Here is a 20,007-nt window from a genome sequence, read left to right on the forward strand (position 1 = left end):
TATAATTATTTATTAGTGTGTGCTAACATCTCTTTTAAACTTTAAGATTTTTCATGTAAAATTCCATAACTGATTCATCTGTGAAGAATTAATACCTAGTCCTGTTCATAAACCAGACTTTCGGTAAAAACACTGTGACATCCACTTTATGAGTATTTGTTGAGTACATCAGCTGCTTTCAAACATTTTGTTCATAAGCCTTCTCACTTAAAAAATGTGTGCATACACTCATATTATATATTTAATTATTTGAAAATGAAAGCACGTATTGATATACTAATATACTACATGGATTTTAGTAGAACCAGAAAAATGTAAAAAGAAACTAAAGATAAAAAGTAAATATAAGTGGAAGTCATTGAATTTTTTCCTGTATCCCACTACTTTATGTTTCTGTACGCTTTGTCGGGTAAGCCCTTCTTTGGAGATTACTAACAGATTATTCTCATTATAACACAGGAATTATTAATAACCTTCACTAGCACTGCTTTAATCATCTAGTATTGTTGAGAAATGGGTATTCTGCATAGCTTCAGTTCAGTTCAGTTCAGTCACTCAGTCATGTCCGACTCTTTGCGACCCCATGAACCGCAGCACACCAGGCCTCCCTGTCCATCACCAACTCCCGGAGTCCACCCAAACCCATGCCCATTGAGTCAGCGATACCATTCAACCATCTCGTCCTCTGTCGTCCCTTCTCCTCTGGCCCTCAATCTTTCCCAGCATCAGGGTCTTTTCAAATGAGTCAGCTCTTCGCATCAGGTGGCCAAAGTTTTGGAGTTTCAGCTTCAGCATCAGTCCTCCCAATGAACACCCAGGACTGATCTCCTTTAGGATGGACTGGTTGGATCTCCTTGCAGTCCAAAGGACTCTCAAGAGTCTTCTCCAACACCACAGTTCAAAAGCATCAATTCTTCGGCGCTCAGCTTTCTTCACAGTCTAACTCTCACATCCATACATGACCACTGGAAAAACCATAGCCTTGACTAGATGGACCTTTGTTGACAAAGTAACGTCTCTTCTTTTTAATAAGCTGTCTAGGTTGGTCTAAACTTTCCATCCAAGGAGTAAGTGTTTTTTTATTTCATTGCTGCAGTCACCATCCGCAGTGATTTTGGAGCCCAGAAAAATAAAGCCACTGTTTCCACTGTTTCCCCATCTGCTTGCCATGAAGTGATGGGACCAGATGCCATGATCTTAGTTTTCTGAATGTTGACCTTTAAGCCAACTGTTTCACTCTCCTCTTTCACTTTCATCAAGACGCTCTTTAGTTCCTCTTCACTTTCTGCCATAAGGGTGGTGTTATCCGCATATCTGAGGTTATTGATATTTCTCCCGGCAATCTTGATTCCAGCTTGTGCTTTCTCCAGCCCAGCATTTCTCATGATGTACTCTGTATATAAGTTAAATAAGCAGGGTGACAATATACAGCCTTGATGTACTCCTGTTTCTATTTGGAACCAGTCTGTTGTTCCATGTTCAGTTCTAACTGTTGCTTCCTGACCTGCATACATGTTTTTCAAGAGGTATTCCCATTTCTTTCAGAATTTTCCACAGTTTATTGTGATCCACACAGTCAAAGGCTTTGGCATAGTCAATAAAGCAGAAATAGATGTTTTGCTGGAACACTCTTGCTTTCTCGATGATCCAGCGGATGTTGGCAATTTGACCTCTGGTTCCTCTGCCTTTTCTAAAACCAGCTTGAACATCGAAAGTTCACAGTTCACATATTGCTGAAGCCTGACTTGGAGAATTTTGAGCATTACTTTACTAGCATGTGAGATGAGTGCAGTTGTGTGGTGGTTTGAGCATTCTTTGGCATTGCCTTTCTTTGGGACTGGAATGAAAACTGACCTTTTCCAGTCCTGTGGCCACTGCTGAGGTTTCCAAATTTGCTGGCATATTGAGCAGCACTTTCACAGCATCATCTTCTAGGATTTGAAACCGCTCCACTGGAATTCCATCACCTCCACTAGCTTTGTTCTTAGGGATGCTTCCTAAGGCCCACTTGACTTTGCCTTCCAGGATGTCTGGCTCTAGGTGAGTGATCACACCATTGTGATTGTCTGGGTTATGAAGATCTTTTTTTGTACAATTTTTTTGTGTATTCTTGCCACCTCTTCTTAATATCTTCTCCGTTAGGTCCATACCATTTCTGTCCTTTATTGAGCCCATCTTTGCATGAAATATTCCCTTGGTATCTCTAATTTTCTCGAAGAGATCTCTAGTCTTTCCCATTCTATTGTTTTCCTCTCTTTCTTTGCATTGATCCTTGAGGAAGGCTTACTTATCTCTCCTTGCTATTCTTTGGAATTCTGCATTCAGATGGGTATATCTTCCCTTTTCTCCTTTGCTTTTTGTTTCCCTTCTTTTCACAGGTATTTGTAAGGCCTCCTCAGACAGCCATTTTGCTTTTTTGCATTTGTTTTTCTTGGGGATGGTCTTGCTCTCTGTCTCCTGTACAATGTCACAAACTTCCATCCATAGTTCATCAGGCACTCTGTCAGATCTAGTCCCTTAAATCTATTTCTCACTTCTACTGTATAGTCATAAGGGATTTGATTCCAGTCATACATGAATGGTATGGTGGTTTTTCTCCATTTTCTTCATTTTTCAGTCTGAATTTGGCAATAAGGATCTGAGCCACAGTCAGCTCCCAGTCTTGTTTTTGCTGACTGTATAGAGCTTCTCCTTTTTTGGCTGCAAAGAATATAATCAATCTGATTTCGGTATTGACCATCTGGTAATGTCCATGTGTAGAGTCTTCTCTTGTGTTGTTGGAAGAAGTATTTTCTGTGACCAGAGCATTCTTTTGGCAGAACTCTGTTAGCCTTTGCCCGCTTCATTCTGTACTCCAATGCCTTATTTCCCAGGTAATGGAAGTTAAACCCATTACAGGAAAGGAATCTGGCCAACTGCCTCATTGAATCCCTGCTGCTGCTGCTGCTGCTGCTGCTAAGTTGTTTCAGTTGTGTCTGACTCTGTGTGACCCCATAGACGGAAGCCCACCAGGCTTCCCCGTCCCTGGGATTCTCCAACACTGGAGTGGGTTGCTATTTCCTTCTCCAATGCATGAAAGTGAAAAGTGAAAGTGAAGTCGCTCAGTCTTGTCCGACTCTTTGTGACCTCATGGACTGCAGCCTACCAGGCTCCTCTGTCCATGGGATTTTCCAGGCAAGAGTACTGGAGTGGGGTGCCATTGCCTTCTCCCCTACTACATGTCAAACATTATGGTGCATCCTTTGTGTCCATAATCTCATTTAATTCTAAAACCAATCCTGCAAAGTATCTTTAAGTCTGTCTTACAAATAAGAAAACAGATTTTCAGAAGATTAAAATATTCATGACAGTAATAAACAAGGCACAGGATTTAAATCCACATTTGTCTAACCTTATACTTTTAAATATCCAGTATAAATTCTTTCTAACACATCTAGTCATAGCAACATTTTTTTTAAATTTTCTATCTAAAATTTTATGTTAAAATAATCAAACATATCCTTTTCTTTTTAAGCTCATAGATTTGACCTCTCTTGACATTGTCTTCACCCTGGCCTGACCTGGCCTGTGTTGCTGCAGTCTACACAGGCATGGAGGACAAGGAAGGAGAGGAGCCCTAGTTCACAAACACTGATTTCAACAGTATAAGAGTATCCTAATGCCCTCTGCACTGATGACATTTCATGTTGTCAACTCCCTTTCACATCATCTGTCCCATTGTCTTACATGCAAAACAATGCATGTGGCATATGCAAGGCTTCTTTTTTGCAAAATAAATTTATGAATCAAAAGTTAAAGCATATAGCTTTACCTTCTTGAAAATTATATTGCTATAATTTTCTCAGCAATGTCTGTTTAGCTTTGAGCATCAGTTATAATGGGTTATGTTATTTTTTGTATATAAACTAATAACAATTGTCATCTTTTTAACTTTCACTTCCTCTTCTAGATTACTTACTTCAGATATCACAATGGAACATTTGAACATGTTTGCAAAATTTTAGCACAATATTTTAAAGAACTTTATCATTAGAACATAGAACTTCAGAAAATGTAATACTAAGTCAAAATTTTCTTCAAATTATTCTTAAAGACCTACTTTTTAGCAAACAATTTTAGGCAAAAGCAGCATTAAACTTATATGCAAACCTTAAGAACTACAATGATATTTAAAAGTCTAATAAGAATTTCTCAAGAAATATGTTCTGAAAAAATATACTAGGTTACAAAATAGTAAATATTACCTCACATTAGTAGAATTGTACAAGTGTTAGCAAAAGAATATCATGACTACCTTAAATGGGTTTATGAAAATAAAACAATTTTTCACTGAGGATAACAGTAGTGGTAGAAAGAAAAAAATAGTATTATATATTTGGATGTGCTTGTTCCTGACATTTTATTTAAATGGTGAAATTAGCCCACATAAATAATACTATATTCAGATTTAAGACATACAATTCTCAACTAATTGCCATGAAAAATTTAGGCAAATAAATGGCAAATTTCGGGTGAGTTTCAACATTATTAAACAATTGTTTAAAAAAGATTCTCCAAAATTTCAAAAATTATTCTATTGCTTTATAATTTCCTATTACTTATACTCATATTTCTCTATTGTTCATGCTCTCCATCAGATGCTAACTGGAAATTCCAGAGAGTTTATTTACTTACTTTTTCCTTCAAATGTTTTGTTTCTTAACTTGTAGTTGGAAGACACTATTGGCATATTGTCTCCTTACATATATTCTTCCCTCTCTTAGGAAGAGGACCCTCAAGTTTGAGACAAGCACACATATACAACCTCCTGGGTGTTTCCACAGGGACTGAGGGTGCCACATACCTTATTTTTTCCCACTGCTTTGTGCAGTGCAGAAGTGGCAGTGAGCCAAATGTAGGAAGGACACAAGTGAAGTGGCAAACAGAAGAAGCTTTGGGTCTTGGCACTGTGAGACTTCATTCTGGCTCTGGACGAACTCTTTTTCTTGTATGAAATAAGTGTCATCCAGTTCAAACACCTATTAGGGGTTTCCTAGTACAGAATTCTGTTTGTTTGTTGTTGGGTTTTTTTTTCATCCTTAAAATTACTGGTAGAGATAGAAGCTGCCTTTTCAACTGAGAACCAGTTTTACTGAAACACAAGCTCACAGCAGTGAAGAGTTAAATAGATTTTTCTTACTTTAGAATACAAAAAAAAAAAAAAAAAAGGAGGAGGGGACAAGAAGCTACATTTATAGATGCATTCCAAAATTTGTTAATTAAACACATGCTTATTTGAGATTAAAAATGTCAAGTTTACTGCCATAAATTGAAATGTAGAGAAAAATAAATCATAGTCCCTATCCTTAAGCATATTATTGTCTAGCTGAGAGGACACATGAATTTTCAAACATTAACTATTCACTTTTTCATTCATTCAAACAGTAGTATGGGCACACTGCGTTATGGCAGTACAGAGTAAAAGTTACTAATTCACTCTGGTAGGTGAAAAGACTCTTCTTTTAGAAATAGCACCCAGAGTGAATTTTGGAATGTGAGAAAGAATTACTCAGGAGGAATTGTTGAGGAGGCACAAGTGAAGAGCATTTGGGAGAGAAACCATGGCTATTTGCATTTTATCTGGATAGTTATCAGCTTATAGTTGATGACTCAAGTAAGATAAGTGAAAAGTCTTTAATACATTGGGAAGTTAAGTGGAAGGCCTGAAGGTGGGGTAAGATCACAAGGGCAAGTGGGAGGGCATCACAAAACCAGATTGCTACAAATTGTTGGCTGAGGAGTAGATGGGCATAAAAATAAAGAATAGACTCCTATTTTAGGATGCTTGGTTCTGAAGAAAGCATACCTACACCATTCAATCTTTCAGCAAAATAAGTTTGGTGTCCTCATCAGAGGATGGAATTTGTAACACAATTTAGCTCTGCTGTTATGAATAACATCAGAACTTCAACTGGAAACTGCAGTTCTTTCCTTTCAATTTTGTATTGACTCACCTTGACATTACGAACCATCTTCTCCAATACTGGAAGACATGCCTCTAGAATGGTGCTTGCTGTTGTTCACTCAGTCATGTCCAACTCTTTGTGACCTCACAGGCTGTAGCCCATCGGGCTCCTCTGTCCATGGGACTTTCCAAACAAGAATATTGAAGTGGGTTGTCATTACTACCAGAATGTAATAATAATCTAGGCTATTGACATCAGTATAACCTGCTTGACCTTTCATTGCTGAGTTTTGCTGCTGTAATGTATACATAGACACCACAGCAACTGGATGTTAAAAGAGATAACTAACTCTGCAAACAATCATAACAGAGGATAGATAAACAACAAGGTCCTACTGTGTGGTACAGGCAACTATATTCAATATCCTGTGATAAACCAAAATGTAAAAGAATATGAAAAAGAATGTATATATGTGTATATATATATATGAATCACTTTGCTGCACAGCAGAAAATAACACAACATTGAAAATCAACTATATGTCAATGGAAAAAAAGAGCGATATAGCTAAATCTGAACAGCTATTTGCTCTTTAACTCTTTTTTCCGTTACTTTCTACAGATGTCAATAAACTATGGCCTGCAAGTGAAATCCAACTTACAGCCTGTTCTATGACTAAAACTGAGAAAGATTTTTACAATTTTAAAGGACTGGAATGACAATATCAAAAATATGCTACAGAGATTTATATGGTCCACAAACCTGGAAATATTTACTACCTGGTCATTTGCAGTGAGAATCTATCAACTTCTTCCCTAGAAAATGGTACAGTTATCCTTCTAGCTCTGCTCAATCCTTTACTTGCTCAATTTCATCTGATTTTAAGATGACTCAATTGTTTAAGTCTTTAAGACTAGTCCCCATTTCTAATCAGTCACTTTATTGACTGATACTCAGTTCTGTTTTTTTCCTATATCACTTACCTTCTGTCTACTTTCCATCCTGTGTCTCCTGAAATCCTTGACCTCAGCATAGAGGAGCTTGGAACTTAGTAACCTGATACAAAAAAAAAGAGAGAGAGAGTATTTTTTGCTGGTGACGATTGACAAAGTATCACAAATGTAATCCTCAAGTATTCATCTTATTATTACTGTTTATTAAAGTCAAAAAACCAACAAACAAAAGAAGGTTGAAAAAGATTTCCTCCCTATTCATGCCTTTCGTCTTTAGCTACTGTTCCTCCCTCCTTTTTCTTAATTTCACTCCTTATATCTTTGACTGTCATTATCCTAATTAGCCCTAGTCCACTCACTTGTTAATGATTACCTCAACTCCAGGTAACTGAAGAAATTCTTAATTTTTTTTTACTCAAGTTTCTGCACATGCATGTTTGAAATGTCAGATGTAGTCATGTACATCTCTTAGAGCTTTCTAAATTACAATTCAGTTTTTAAAGGTGAATCAAAGCTACAGAAAAGTGACCTGGACATTTTCCAACATGGGTTTTCTACTCTTCTCAAATAGCAGGCTTGGTAACTGCCAATGATCAACATAAAGAAAAAGAGCTACCACAACAGTTTCCCATTTTTTAACCTCATTATTTCCAGGAAAATGATAAAATACACTTAACCTTTTCCTCAGTATATAACATTAGACCATCTAAAACAGTATAATTTACAGACCTTTGAGGAGCTAAGTATGGAGACAGCAAGGTCTTCGATTTCTCTTTTGTGCTATCACCAAGTTGCTCTCACATTTCAAAGACTTCCTTTAAAACTATTTAGCATTATCTATTTCAACTATTTTTTTTACTTATTAATGCTCAGAATTTATGTGTGTTTTTCTCAGACTTTTCCATTGTCACAGTTTTGTATAAATGACAGGACAATGTGGTCCTGAAAAGTCCAACACTATAAGTATTATAAAAAAAAGTTTGTTGTGCAATGTTCTAACATCTACCTACTCCTTACAGGCAAAGATGCTGCTGCTGCTCCTGCTGCTGCTAAGTCTCTTCAGTCGTGTCCGACTCTGTGCGACCCCATAGACCGCAGCCCACCAGGCTCCCCCATCCCTGGGATTCTCCAGGCAAGAACACTGGAGTGGGTTGCCATTTCCTTCTCCAATGCATGAAAGTGAAAAGTGAAAGTGAAGTTGCTCAGTCATGTTCTTCGCGACCCAATGGACTGTAGCCTACCAGGCTCCTCCGTCCATGGGGTTTTTCAGGCAAGAGTACTGGAGTGGGTTGGCATTTCCTTCTCCTGTTCTCTCATTATTGAAGTAATATAAAATATATTCGGTTATGCAAAAATAAGAACTTCAAGCGTGAATGGCAACAACACTTCGATGTAATGAGCCTGTTTACACATACCAAATTTAAATGTCTTAAGTTTTCTACTGGTATTTTTTACAGGCTAAATCAAACCCTAAGGATGTAATCAAATTAAAAGGATTAGTGCTCATTAATAAGCTGGCAGTAATATTTCATCAAAAGTTTGCTAAGTCTCTCTGCAAAACCAATAGATAAAAGCAAGCAGTGCATAAAAGTGTCTGTCTATTGCATTAAAACATGACAAAAATAATATTTCTTAACATTGCCAAAAAACCATCTATTTCTGAAGATCATACCAGTTCCCATTGCATAGGCCAGTAAGGGTCATTAAACACCAATGGGTCTCTGAGTCCTTCTTCAGAGTCAATGACATTGTAGACTTCACTCGGGATCTCATTTTCCTCCACACAAGGTCTGCAGGGCAAAAAAGGCAAATGAACTATGAAAAATATAATCACTGCTTTTACTGTAGCTTTTTTTGTCATAAAAATTCCATTTATTTAAATTCCATTAAAAAGCACATTTGGCTGCCGAGAGCATAAATATATACTTTTATTATACTTAGCATTTTTCATTTTCAAAAAAAATTCTGACATTTGTTTAGATAAAAATGCTAAAATATTTTCCAACTACCTGTTTTAGCTAACCACTTTCTACATGTTTGTTGCATATAATAAATGCTGGAAAAGCAAGTGATTTAGAATGCAGTTCAAAAACTGTATATATTTCGCATTAGAAGTTATCAGCTTACATTGATCATTATCCTTACTATGTCATGTGCCTGCCACTATGACTTTTCCCAAAATACAGCTCTTAGAGAGTGATTTAAATTACTTGAGCTGCAGTAGAAAACATTTTTTAACTCATTTATCTAATTGCTGTGATATATTTAATAAATCATTAAGCAAGTGACAGTGTTAGACATTCAGAAAGGCTCTTAAACACCAAATTCTCCTTAAGACGAAACTATAACATGGTCATTCACATCCACCTGTGCAACTTGGATGACTACCAAAACCAAAGTTGGGGAGAAATAATGAATTAATAACACAGACAAAATGTTTGTCTTAGAAATAAATTTAAATTTAGTAAAATTAAAGGTGAAATCAAACTATCAAATACTAGTCATTCTTATTTAGAAATACATACAAGATTAAGCAAAGACTATAAATTTATTAAGAATAGAAATTATATACATATGTGCATATATATATAATTTCATTGTAGTCTCAGATCTGTACACATAGGTGTCTGGGAATTATTTGACAATCTATTTTCACAGTACTAAAATGGAATAACCAAGTAGCAGCATTTGCATAAGAGGATATGTCTACAAATGCTCATTTGCAAAAATAATAAGCTAGAAACAACTTGTGTCCATCGACATGAAATTGTTCAAAAGTCGTGCTATAGTCACGTAATGAAACACTATTTAGCAGTGAAAACAAATGATCTATAGGTGTCAAATGGATTCATTTGGATAAATTTCAAAATTGTAAGCAGTAAACAAAAGACTATGTATGCTGTGTTATTATTTATATAAAGTTTTAAATCATCCCCAAACAAGTTTTTAAATTATATACAGATAATAATACATATTTGCATACATAGTATACATATACAAACGAACATCTAATATATGAAGCTAAACATACTTAGGAGAATCTTCTGAAGAAGGCAAGGAAGGGAGTAGTTTTAAGGGTGGGGCACGCAGAGAAATCAAACTCTAGTAATTTATTCCTTTGAAAAACCTGGAGAAATTATGACAATATGATGATGTTAACAAATATAGTGTGTATCTATTAAACATTTTATTGGAGTGTAATTTTATGTGTATTTGGAGTCTGTTATAATGAAGTACAATACACATCTACAAACAAAATTAGTGAAACCTAGTTATTATATTAAAAAGCCAAAAAAATGGCTCTGTACATTAGCTCTATGTTGTCTATTTCTTCACAGTAGGCTGGGACTGTGTTCCAAAGCCCACCAAAAGATTCCAAATTTTTAAACATCCAGTTGTTTTAAATGCATCCCAAATAAACAGGTTTTAGCTTTGCAGAGCCTTCCTGCTTTGCATACCACAAAAAGACTGCACCCAAAATCTTTTAAGCATAGATCAGATAAACTCTGTGGCTATAAAAGAAAGACCCCAAACTGCTGCTGCCCTTCAGAGTTCTCTGACCCAGAGACTCTCCATCATGCTGTCAGCAACATCGTCTAGACAGGCACCACCCCACCTTAGATTCTCCTCTTTGATTCTCCTTGCCCTCTTCCTCTTCTAGGTATGCCCAGCCAGTGCTTCTGGAAGGTCTCCTGCTGTGAGGGACATGTCCCCAAGTGCAAACCTGTCAAATCTCCACCCAAATAAAACTCACTGTGTGCTACTGCCACCTCATGGTCATATCTATTTCTTTGCTCAGCCCCCAAATCCCTCGAACTCAATACACCAGGAGAAAGGACTGAAAAATCTATCAGAGTAAGTTTAGATTCTGTTATCTACTTCAGCCCTTTCAGAAGTTAGAAGGGTTCAAATAACATCTGAACATGCCCAGTCTTTGTCAAGAAGAGGCTCATGATTTTTCCAGTTGTTAACTATGAGTTTTCAGAAAAATACTGGAACCTTTTGGATGGCTATTTAAAGGACTAGTAGATTGTAGCATGGAGCATGGTGTTCACAGGGACATGTGGCCCCTCTCAACCTGCACTGTTGCTTGCATTCTGAAGCCCTCCTCCCTCCATCATTGCGATGACCACAAGCCCTGTCAAGCATCAAAAGGACAGCATTTGAAACTTACATAATAATAAATTTAAGTGCACGAGGAGAAAAGGAAGCTTTGTCAAAGGTAAAAACTTAAAAATTCTAAAGTGATGACAATAAACATGGAATAAAAGAAAGCATAAAGAAGTAAAGTAATAAAAATTAACAAATGGAAGTTAATCACTAAAATAAAATACTTAGCATAGAAAAATATATTTATCATGATTTCATTGGCTCTTTCACTCATGTTCATATAACCATGAGCATTTATGGAAGAATACTTAAGAAAATGTAAAACTGGGACAAGTATCAAGAAAATCTCTTTATGATCCTCTATACTATTTGAATTTGTTTTTTAACAGCTGCATGGACATTTACATTCACAAAAATTTTAAGACAAAACAAATAACAAAATCTCCTAGATTTTCAGTGGAATTTTGAAATCTATATTTTAATAACATATCTGGTTTTTTTTAAAGTTATTTATATCCAATAGGAAGTCGGTGGGCTGTCTGTATTCCAATGTTGAAACTTTGGCTTCTGCTTTATATCTTCAAAATTCTACTACATATAATTAGAATTCAGAATTATAGGAATCTGATGTCTTGAGACAACAGATAATAGGAATAAAATACGTTACTTCTTCCCAAGATCTGATATAAATTAACATTATAATACACTGAATCTGAAAATGCTCTTTTGTTTAGCTCAAAATAAAGTGGGTATTTTTGTCAGACAATTATATTTTATTGTAAATACTTATATCTTTATTTTTATATTCATTTAGTTACTTCTCAGGATTAACATTGAGAGAAAATCTAAGTATTTAAAACCTAAATGGCTTAGCCTTTAAAAATATTTTTCTATACTTATATTTTAATGCACTTGTTAAATTGCAACATTTTCATATTCCTCTTCCTAACTGATTCATTAACACAGTGACCTGCACTAAATCTATTTGGGTGGGTGACACGGTGATGCAGTGAACAACAGGTACCTTCCCCATCGTGAATATCCCTGGAGAGCACCTACTGTCTTCAGAAATGATTTAATTGACCCAGGCTTGACGCATCCCATTGCAATGATTATATTTCTTATAACTGAAGAAAACTGTATGAAAGCTACATATTCTCTGTTGGATTCAAATTCACAGAACTGCATAGCTGAGATTCAGAGCCCTAAATAGGATGTCATATAGGAAAATGCCAAACTAGTTCCTAGTGATGATTCCTTTTCAATTTTTGAAAATAATACCGTTAACCATTGCATCATTATCTATTACCCTTCTGCTAGCTGTTTTACAGTAAAGCTCTATTTTGGAACATGGTACCTTATTTCACAATTCTACTAGTTTTTGTTAATCAGGCATGTGTAAACTCAAGCACACACATACATAAACAGCTATTTAACAACTAAATGAAGATACAAAAAATTTAAAAATAACTTAGCACATATACTCTTTTTTATTTTTTTAACAAGTTTCTTTTCCTTTTTTTTAGGGAAGTAAATGTGACAGATTAAAAAAAATAAAAATTGGCCCAGAGACAGCCATGGGAATAATCTGCTATAGAGAATGAAGCCACAGCCATGATACAGTTAGAGGTTTGGGAGCCTCGCCAAGAACAAGCTGATAGGGGCTGCAGACTAACCTCAATTCACGCAGTTACAGGCAGATCATAGCTGCGTGGTTAGACGACAGGTCACTGATTCACCTGAACCCTATTTCCAGTTTCCATTCGATGCCAATCTCACAGCATGCTTTAGAAAATATTTTATCTTTGAGGAGATACCAACTTACTAACTATCCACCTGGCAGTGTACACTGATCCGATGTGCATCCAAGCTGAATCTCTTTCTTACAGGACATTGCTAAGACTTTAAAAAATTTTAAGCAATAATGCAAATGTACTTCATCAAAAAAACTCACCTGAAATAATAAATAATTTTATTCTTTCTCATTATCACATACTATAAAAACAAACAAAAAGCTTGTGTGTTCCCTTACAAATTAGCAAATTCACATACTAGTACAGGGGTCAATAAACTTTTCTGTAAAGAACCAGATACTAAATAACTTAGACATTATGAGCCTTTAAACTCTCAGTAACAACCATTCAGCTTGACCATAGTAACCAGAAAGCAGCTATAGACAATACATAAACAATGGCCTGAATACCAGTAAAGTTTTAATTACAAAAACAGGTACACACAGGATTTGAACTTTGCCCTTTGCCCTTTATAACACAGTTTATTGACCTCAGTGCTGTTCTGTAGTATGATTTTACCAATGACACAGCTAATAACTATAAAAAGTTATATTCATAAATAAATATAAAAGAAAAAGTATCCATTTCCTACTGAAGTATTTGTGCAATTAGATATTAAATTATAGCATTAAATTCCAGAGAAATTTTTCTGAAAAATGACAAAAATTAAACAAATATACTTCTTTTTAATCCTTCTGCTTTGGTCTTTCTATTTACCCTTCAAAGATTTTTGTTGTGTTTTGAATATAGTAACTGACCAGACAGCTAGAAAGAGGGAAAACTAACATTTCAAAGGGCAGCACTGCTTACAATTCAGTTCTCTGATAGGTGAAATGGCCATTGACTTATTACAAGAAAATAGAAGTGGATAATTTCAGTGAACAGCCTAGAAAATGAGCTTTTAATAAAAGATTAGTCAACAAATGCAAAATATACTTTTCCCAAAACTTAATGTTCAAAGTAGAAGCTTTCTAGAAGAGATTTCTAGGATATATCTGATACTAGTTTAACTCTACAAACCAATAACGCATCCTCTATTTAATTACCATCCATGAAGCATTCTGACAGCCATAATGCAATGCTTCGTAAGTATCTTACCCCAGACAGCCTGAAGATGTACAGTCGCACAGAAATTACAATACACACCATGACTTGTTCTGTCATCTAACTTTGTGAATAGAGCATACTTGTCTCTATAATGAACTGTCTGATGTCCCATGCAATCTACCTGTGACAAATAGGAGTAAATATAACTAACCAAATGTTGGCATATTAGTGAGATGTAAACAAAACTATTTTTCTTTTTTTCAAGAGGGTTTAAGCAATGAGTAGTCACCATACATAATTTACTCACAGTTGCACTTTCATGCAAAACAGTATGCATTTAAAAATTTTCAGCATAAATTAGAATCTATTTACTCCTGGGCAACATTTTCTCAAATTTTCCTCGCAGCCTTGAGGTCTGACTAATACATCAATTAATGGAAAGATATGCACCATTATTGGTTCATTGTAAGCACACAAAGGATTTTAGTTTCTTGAACTTTGTTCCAGGACGCAAAAATACTTCACAGAAGAAGCCAAATTTGGCAGATGTTAAGATATTAACATGGCTGAAGGGCTAGCAGTGTGCACAAACTAGTAAAAAAAAAAAAGTACTTACTAATTAAATAATTTTCATAAATTGCTGGGGTTTTTTGTACACATGAAAACTAAGGGGACACAAGATAATATAACTAGGCTGAGCATTCCTAAAATCTGTAAACAGCCTTTTTACTGATAAGGTGTGCATTTCTTTTACATTTTTTTTCTTTTAGAGAGCTAAGGCAATGTTAGAAATTTATACAGCTGAATTTTGATAGATATAAATGGAGAAAATGCAAGTTCCACAGGATAAAAAATGTATACAAAAACTACATTGAAAAAAAGGAGATCAGGGCAACAGGGAATTTATTTTTAAATGAAATAATTTCTTTTTATGTTTTTATTTATCAATGAGAATCTTCTTTTTAACCATTCAGTTCAGTCGCGTAGTTGTGTCCGACTGTTGGAGACCCCATGAACCACAGCACGACAAGCTTCGCTGTCCATCACCAACTTCAAGAGCTTGCTGAAATTTATGTCCACTGAGTCAGTGATACCATCCAACCATCTCATCCTCTGTTGTCCCCTTCTCCTCCTGCCTTCAGTCTCTCACAGTATCAGAGTCTTTTCCAATGAGTTAGTTCTTCACATCAAGTGGCCAAAGTATTGGAGCTTCAACTTGAGAATCAGTCATTGCAATGAATATTCAGGACTGATTTCCTTTAGGATTGACTGCTTTGATCTCCTTGCAGTCCAAGGGACTGTCAAGTCTTCTCCAACACCACAATTTAAAAACAGCATTCTTCCGTGCTCAGCTTTATTTGTTGTCCAGCTCTCACATTCATACATGACTACTGGAAAAACCATAGCCTTGATTAGATGGACCTTTGCTGGCGAAGTAAGGTCTCTGCTTTTTAATGTGCTGTCTGGGTTGGCCATAGCTCTTCTTCCAAGGAGTAAAGGTCTTTTAATTTCATGGCTGCAGTCACCATCAGCAGTGATTTTGAAGTCCAAAAAAAATAAATAAATAAATAAAGTTTTCTGCTATTTCCATTGTTTCCCCATCTATTTGCCATGAAGTGATGGGACCAGATGCCATGATCTTAGCTTTCTGAATGTTGAGGTTTAAGGCAACTTTTCACTCTCCTCTTTCACTTTCATCAAGAGGTTCTTAAGTTCTTCACTTTCTGCAATAAGGGTGGTATCATCTGCATATCCGAGGTTATTAATATTTCTCCCAGCTATCTTGATTCCAGCTTGTGATTCATCCAGCCTGGCATTTCTCATGATGTACTCTGCATATAAGTTAAATAAGCAGGGTGACAATATATAGACTTGTTTACTCCTTCCCCTATTTGGAACCAGTCCATTGTTCCATGTCCAGTTCTAACTGTTGCTTCTTGACCTGCATATACATTTCTCAAAAGGAAGGTCAAGTGGTCTGGTATTCCCATCTCTTTCAGAATTTTCTACAGTTTGTTATGATCCACACAGTCAAAGGCTTTGGCATAGTCAATAAAGCAGAAGTAGATGTTTTTCTGGAACTCTCTTGCCTTTTCAATGATCCAATGGATGTTGGAAATTTGATCTTTGGTTCCTCTGCCTTCTCTAAATCCACCTGGAACATCTGGAATTTCACAGTTCACATACTGTTGAAGCCTGGCTTGGAGAATTTTGAGCATTACCTTGCTAGCATGTGAGATAAATGCAATTATGTGGTAGTTTGAATATTCTTTGGCATTACCTTTCTTTGGGGTCAGAATGAAAACTGACATTTTCCAGTCTTGTGGCCACTGCTGAGTTTTCCAAACTTGCTGGCATATTGAGTGTAGCACTTTAACAGCATCATCTTTTAGATGTTAAGTGAAAGTCACTCAGTCCTGTCAGACTCTGTGACCCCATGAACTATATAGTCAATGGAATTCTCCAGGCCAGAATACTGGAGTGGGTAGCCTTTCCCTTCTCCAGGGGAATCTTCCCAACCCAGGGATCAAACCCAGGTCTCCCGCATTGCAGGCAGATTCTTTACCAGCTGAGCCACAAGGGAAGCCCAAAAATAAGTAATTATATGTTTGAAGTGATGGTACAGTGTCTTTAAAAGGACATTTAGCTTAAAATATTGCTGAATTGCTTTCTAAATTTCACAATATTCCTCATCAAAAATTTATTAAAATACTGTGAACTACACGATGCATATCATTGTTGTTTAGCATTCATTCCACTTAAGAAGTCTAGTATAAAACATATCATAGTCAGTTTGCATGCATGAATGCTAAATTGCTTCAGTCATGTCCAGCTCTTCACAACTCCATGGGCTATAGCCTGCCAGGCTCTTCTATCCTGGGATTCTTCACGCAAGAATACTGGAATGGGTTGCCATGCTCTCCTCCAGGGGATCTTCTGGACCCAAGGATCAAACCTGTGTTTCTTATGTCTCTGGCATTGGCAGTTGGGTTCTTTACCACTAGCACCACCTGGGAAGCCCATTACAGTCAGAATTTCTAGCAGTTAGATAGAGCTTTGTTAACAAAATAAATTCTTCCAATGCTCAAGCAATAAAAAGATAGTGCATGGAATAAAATAGAAAGTGTACCTAGCCTTTCAGAATATAAAGCTCTCTTTGCCCTAATCCATTAAGTGACCCTCCTGAGTGTAATATTACTGTGAATGAGTAGAACAAGATTCTGTCTCTCTATATATACACACACACACACACATACATACATATATTTAACAAAATAATACATATGTTTAATTGCTATTGTTTTTCAGTCATTAAGTCATATTGACTCTTTGTAATCCCATGAACACAGCGTGCCATCCTTCCCTGTCCTTCACTATCTCCCTGATACATACAATACTTGTATGTATATGATATATAGATATGTAATAAAATACATACAAATATAACAAGTAAAAGTGTTTTATAAACCAGAGAAATTGATAACATCATGGTTAAGACTCCCAACAGTATTTTGTATTTATATACTATATATAGTCATACATAATTATATACATTATATCATTATATGTATATGCGTACTTAGGAATCCTGAGATGAAATTTAAAGTGTCTTAGTTTTATACCTGGTTTATAGTTCCTTCACTGGTATTTATTCATATTCCATCAATTTTCTTTGTAAAGTTAATGCAGAAGCACATAGCACGTGGGATATTTTCTCTAATGCCCTTGACACATATTTGGTGGCGGCAGGGCCATAGAGAAGCAGGGGAGAGAAGGAGATTTCTAGGTTGTCCTCAGTAAAACCACTCATCACAAATAAACATGAGTGATCTTCCACTCTGATACTATACTAATCACCTGGGTATCAGAGGCAGCCTTATACATACCCACAACCTACATACCAAAGCTTCACTGATACACAAGAGTCTCCTGGTCTCTAAAATATATTTTAGTTTTGCTTTCCCCAGAATAGCAACATCAATAACACTTTATATTCTAGTTTTCACATATTCTGTCCTAATCACCTCTCCCTGATTATGAGTCATAGCAAGCTGATTTAGGACTAGATGAAAGATTGTGCAAAGGTCAAAGGATTTAGAACATTAAAAAATACAGACGTGTAAAAACATTTAGCTGTGTTTAGTACATTAGAGGGATTGGTGACCCAATGGTTAAGTTTCAGTCCTAATCAATTTTTCTCAGACACTTTATCACAGTCAAAATTATTAGACAAGTTATTTGTTTTCTTAGCTCAATGAGGAATTTAAATTTTGCTTTTGTTTTATTTTACTGGGTAAATATGGAGTTGACTGAGAAAGAAATGGCAACCCACTCCAGTACTCTTGCCTAGAAAAATCCCATGGATGCAGGAGCCTGGAAGGCTACAGTCCATGGGGTCACAAAGAGCTGGACTGAGCGACTTCACTTTTATGGAGTTGAGAGTCTGTAAAAGTTGAAACTAGGCTTAGTGATGTATTATTCCAACTCATTCATTTTAAAGATGAGCAAATGTGAAGGGCTTATGTTGTCACCCTGCTTATTTAACTTATATGCAGAGTACATCATGGGAAATGCTGGGCTGAATGAAGCATTGGAAGCTGGAATTGAGATTGCTGGGAGAAGTACCAATAACATCAAATATGCAAATGATACCACCCTAATGGCAAAAAGCAAAGAGGAACTAAATAGCCTCTTGATGAAGGTGAAAGAGGAGAGTGAAAAAGCTGACTTAAAACTCAACGTTTAAAAAATTAAAATCATGGCATCTGGTCCCATCACTTCATGGCAATGATGGGGAAACAATGGAAACAGCGGCAAACTTCATTTTCTTGGGCTCCAAAATCACTGTGGGTGGTGACTGAACCCATGAAATCAAAAGACACTTGCTCTTTGAAAGAAAAGCTATGACCAACCTAGAAAGTGCATTAAAAAGCAGAGACATCACTTTGCCAACAAAGGTCCATATGGTCAGAGCTATGTTTTTTTCCAGTAGTCATGTATGGATGTGAAAGCTGGACCATAAAGAAGGCTGAGCATTGAAGGATTGATGCTTTCGAACTGCAGTGCTGGAGAAGACTCTTGAGAGTCCCTTGGACAGTAAGGAGATCAAATCAGTCAATGCCTGAGAAAATCAACCCTAAATATTCTTTGGAAGGACTGATGCTGAAGCTGAAACTCCAATACTTTGGCCACCTGATGCAAAGAGCCGACTCTGGAAAATCCCTGATGCTGGGAAAGATTGAGGACAGGAAGAGAAGGGGGCAACAGAGGATGAGATGATTGGATGGCATCACTGACTCAATGGACATTAGTTTGAGCAAACTCCAGGAAAGTGATGGACAGGGAGGCCTGACATACTGCAATCCATGGGGCTGCATATAGTCAGACCCAACTGAGTGACTGAACAACAACTCCAATTCATTCATTTTATTTATTTTATTTTTTCAATTCATTCATTTTAAAGATGAGCAAACTGAAACCCAGACAGGATCTGAGCCCCAGAAATTTTAGCTCAACTCCCAGAGCAGGTCCACAGCAGGCCTCAGGCAGGGGGCATTAGGGGGCCACTGGATTCTATGTTCTTTTCATGAAATGACATAGCACTGGTTGACAAAACAGGTGGAGCTATGAATTTGTAAGCAAAAATCAAGGAAACTCATTATAAGAAAATTATTTTGCCACAATGAGGTACCATCTCATGCCGGTGAGAAGGGCTGCTATCCAAAAATCTACAAACAATAAATGCTGTTGGTGGGAATGCCAACTAGTACAGCCAAGAAGAACAGTGTAGAGATTCCTTAAAAAACTGGAAATAGAACTGCCATATGACCCAGCAATCCCACTGCTGGGCATACACACAGAGGAAACCAGAATTGTAAGAGACACATGTACCCCAATGTTCATTGCAGCACTGTTTATAATAGCTAGGACATGGAAACAACCTAGATGTCTATTGGCAGATGAATGGATAAGAAAACTTTGGTGCATATCCACAATGGAATATTACTCAGCCATTAAAAAGAATACATTTGAATCAATTCTAGTGAGGTGGATGAAACTGGAGCCTATTATACAGAGCGAAGTCAGAAAGAAAAACACCAATACAGTATACTGATGCGTATATATAGAATTTAGAAAGATGGTAATGATAACCCTATA

The 20,007-nt window shown here is 36.4% G+C and overlaps 1 protein-coding gene across 1 annotated transcript in view; it reads right to left on the reverse strand.

The window, feature by feature from the left end:
• Positions 1–2,255: 2,255 nt before the first annotated feature.
• The window catches only part of LOC121820169 (uncharacterized), a 435,057-nt gene continuing 417,305 nt past the window's right edge, over positions 2,256–20,007 (reverse strand). Inside the window, exons 5-7 of the mRNA XM_060419182.1 lie at positions 8,571–8,688; positions 6,929–7,001; positions 2,256–6,128 (exon numbers count right to left, since the gene is read on the reverse strand). Of these exons, the coding sequence (XP_060275165.1) occupies positions 6,090–6,128; positions 6,929–7,001; positions 8,571–8,688 (230 nt within the window). The 3' untranslated portion in view covers positions 2,256–6,089. The remainder of the gene's footprint in view (positions 6,129–6,928; positions 7,002–8,570; positions 8,689–20,007) is intronic.

This window comes from Ovis aries, chromosome 8 (assembly GCF_016772045.2).
Source record: "Ovis aries strain OAR_USU_Benz2616 breed Rambouillet chromosome 8, ARS-UI_Ramb_v3.0, whole genome shotgun sequence".
Classification (NCBI taxonomy): Eukaryota; Metazoa; Chordata; class Mammalia; order Artiodactyla; family Bovidae; genus Ovis; species Ovis aries.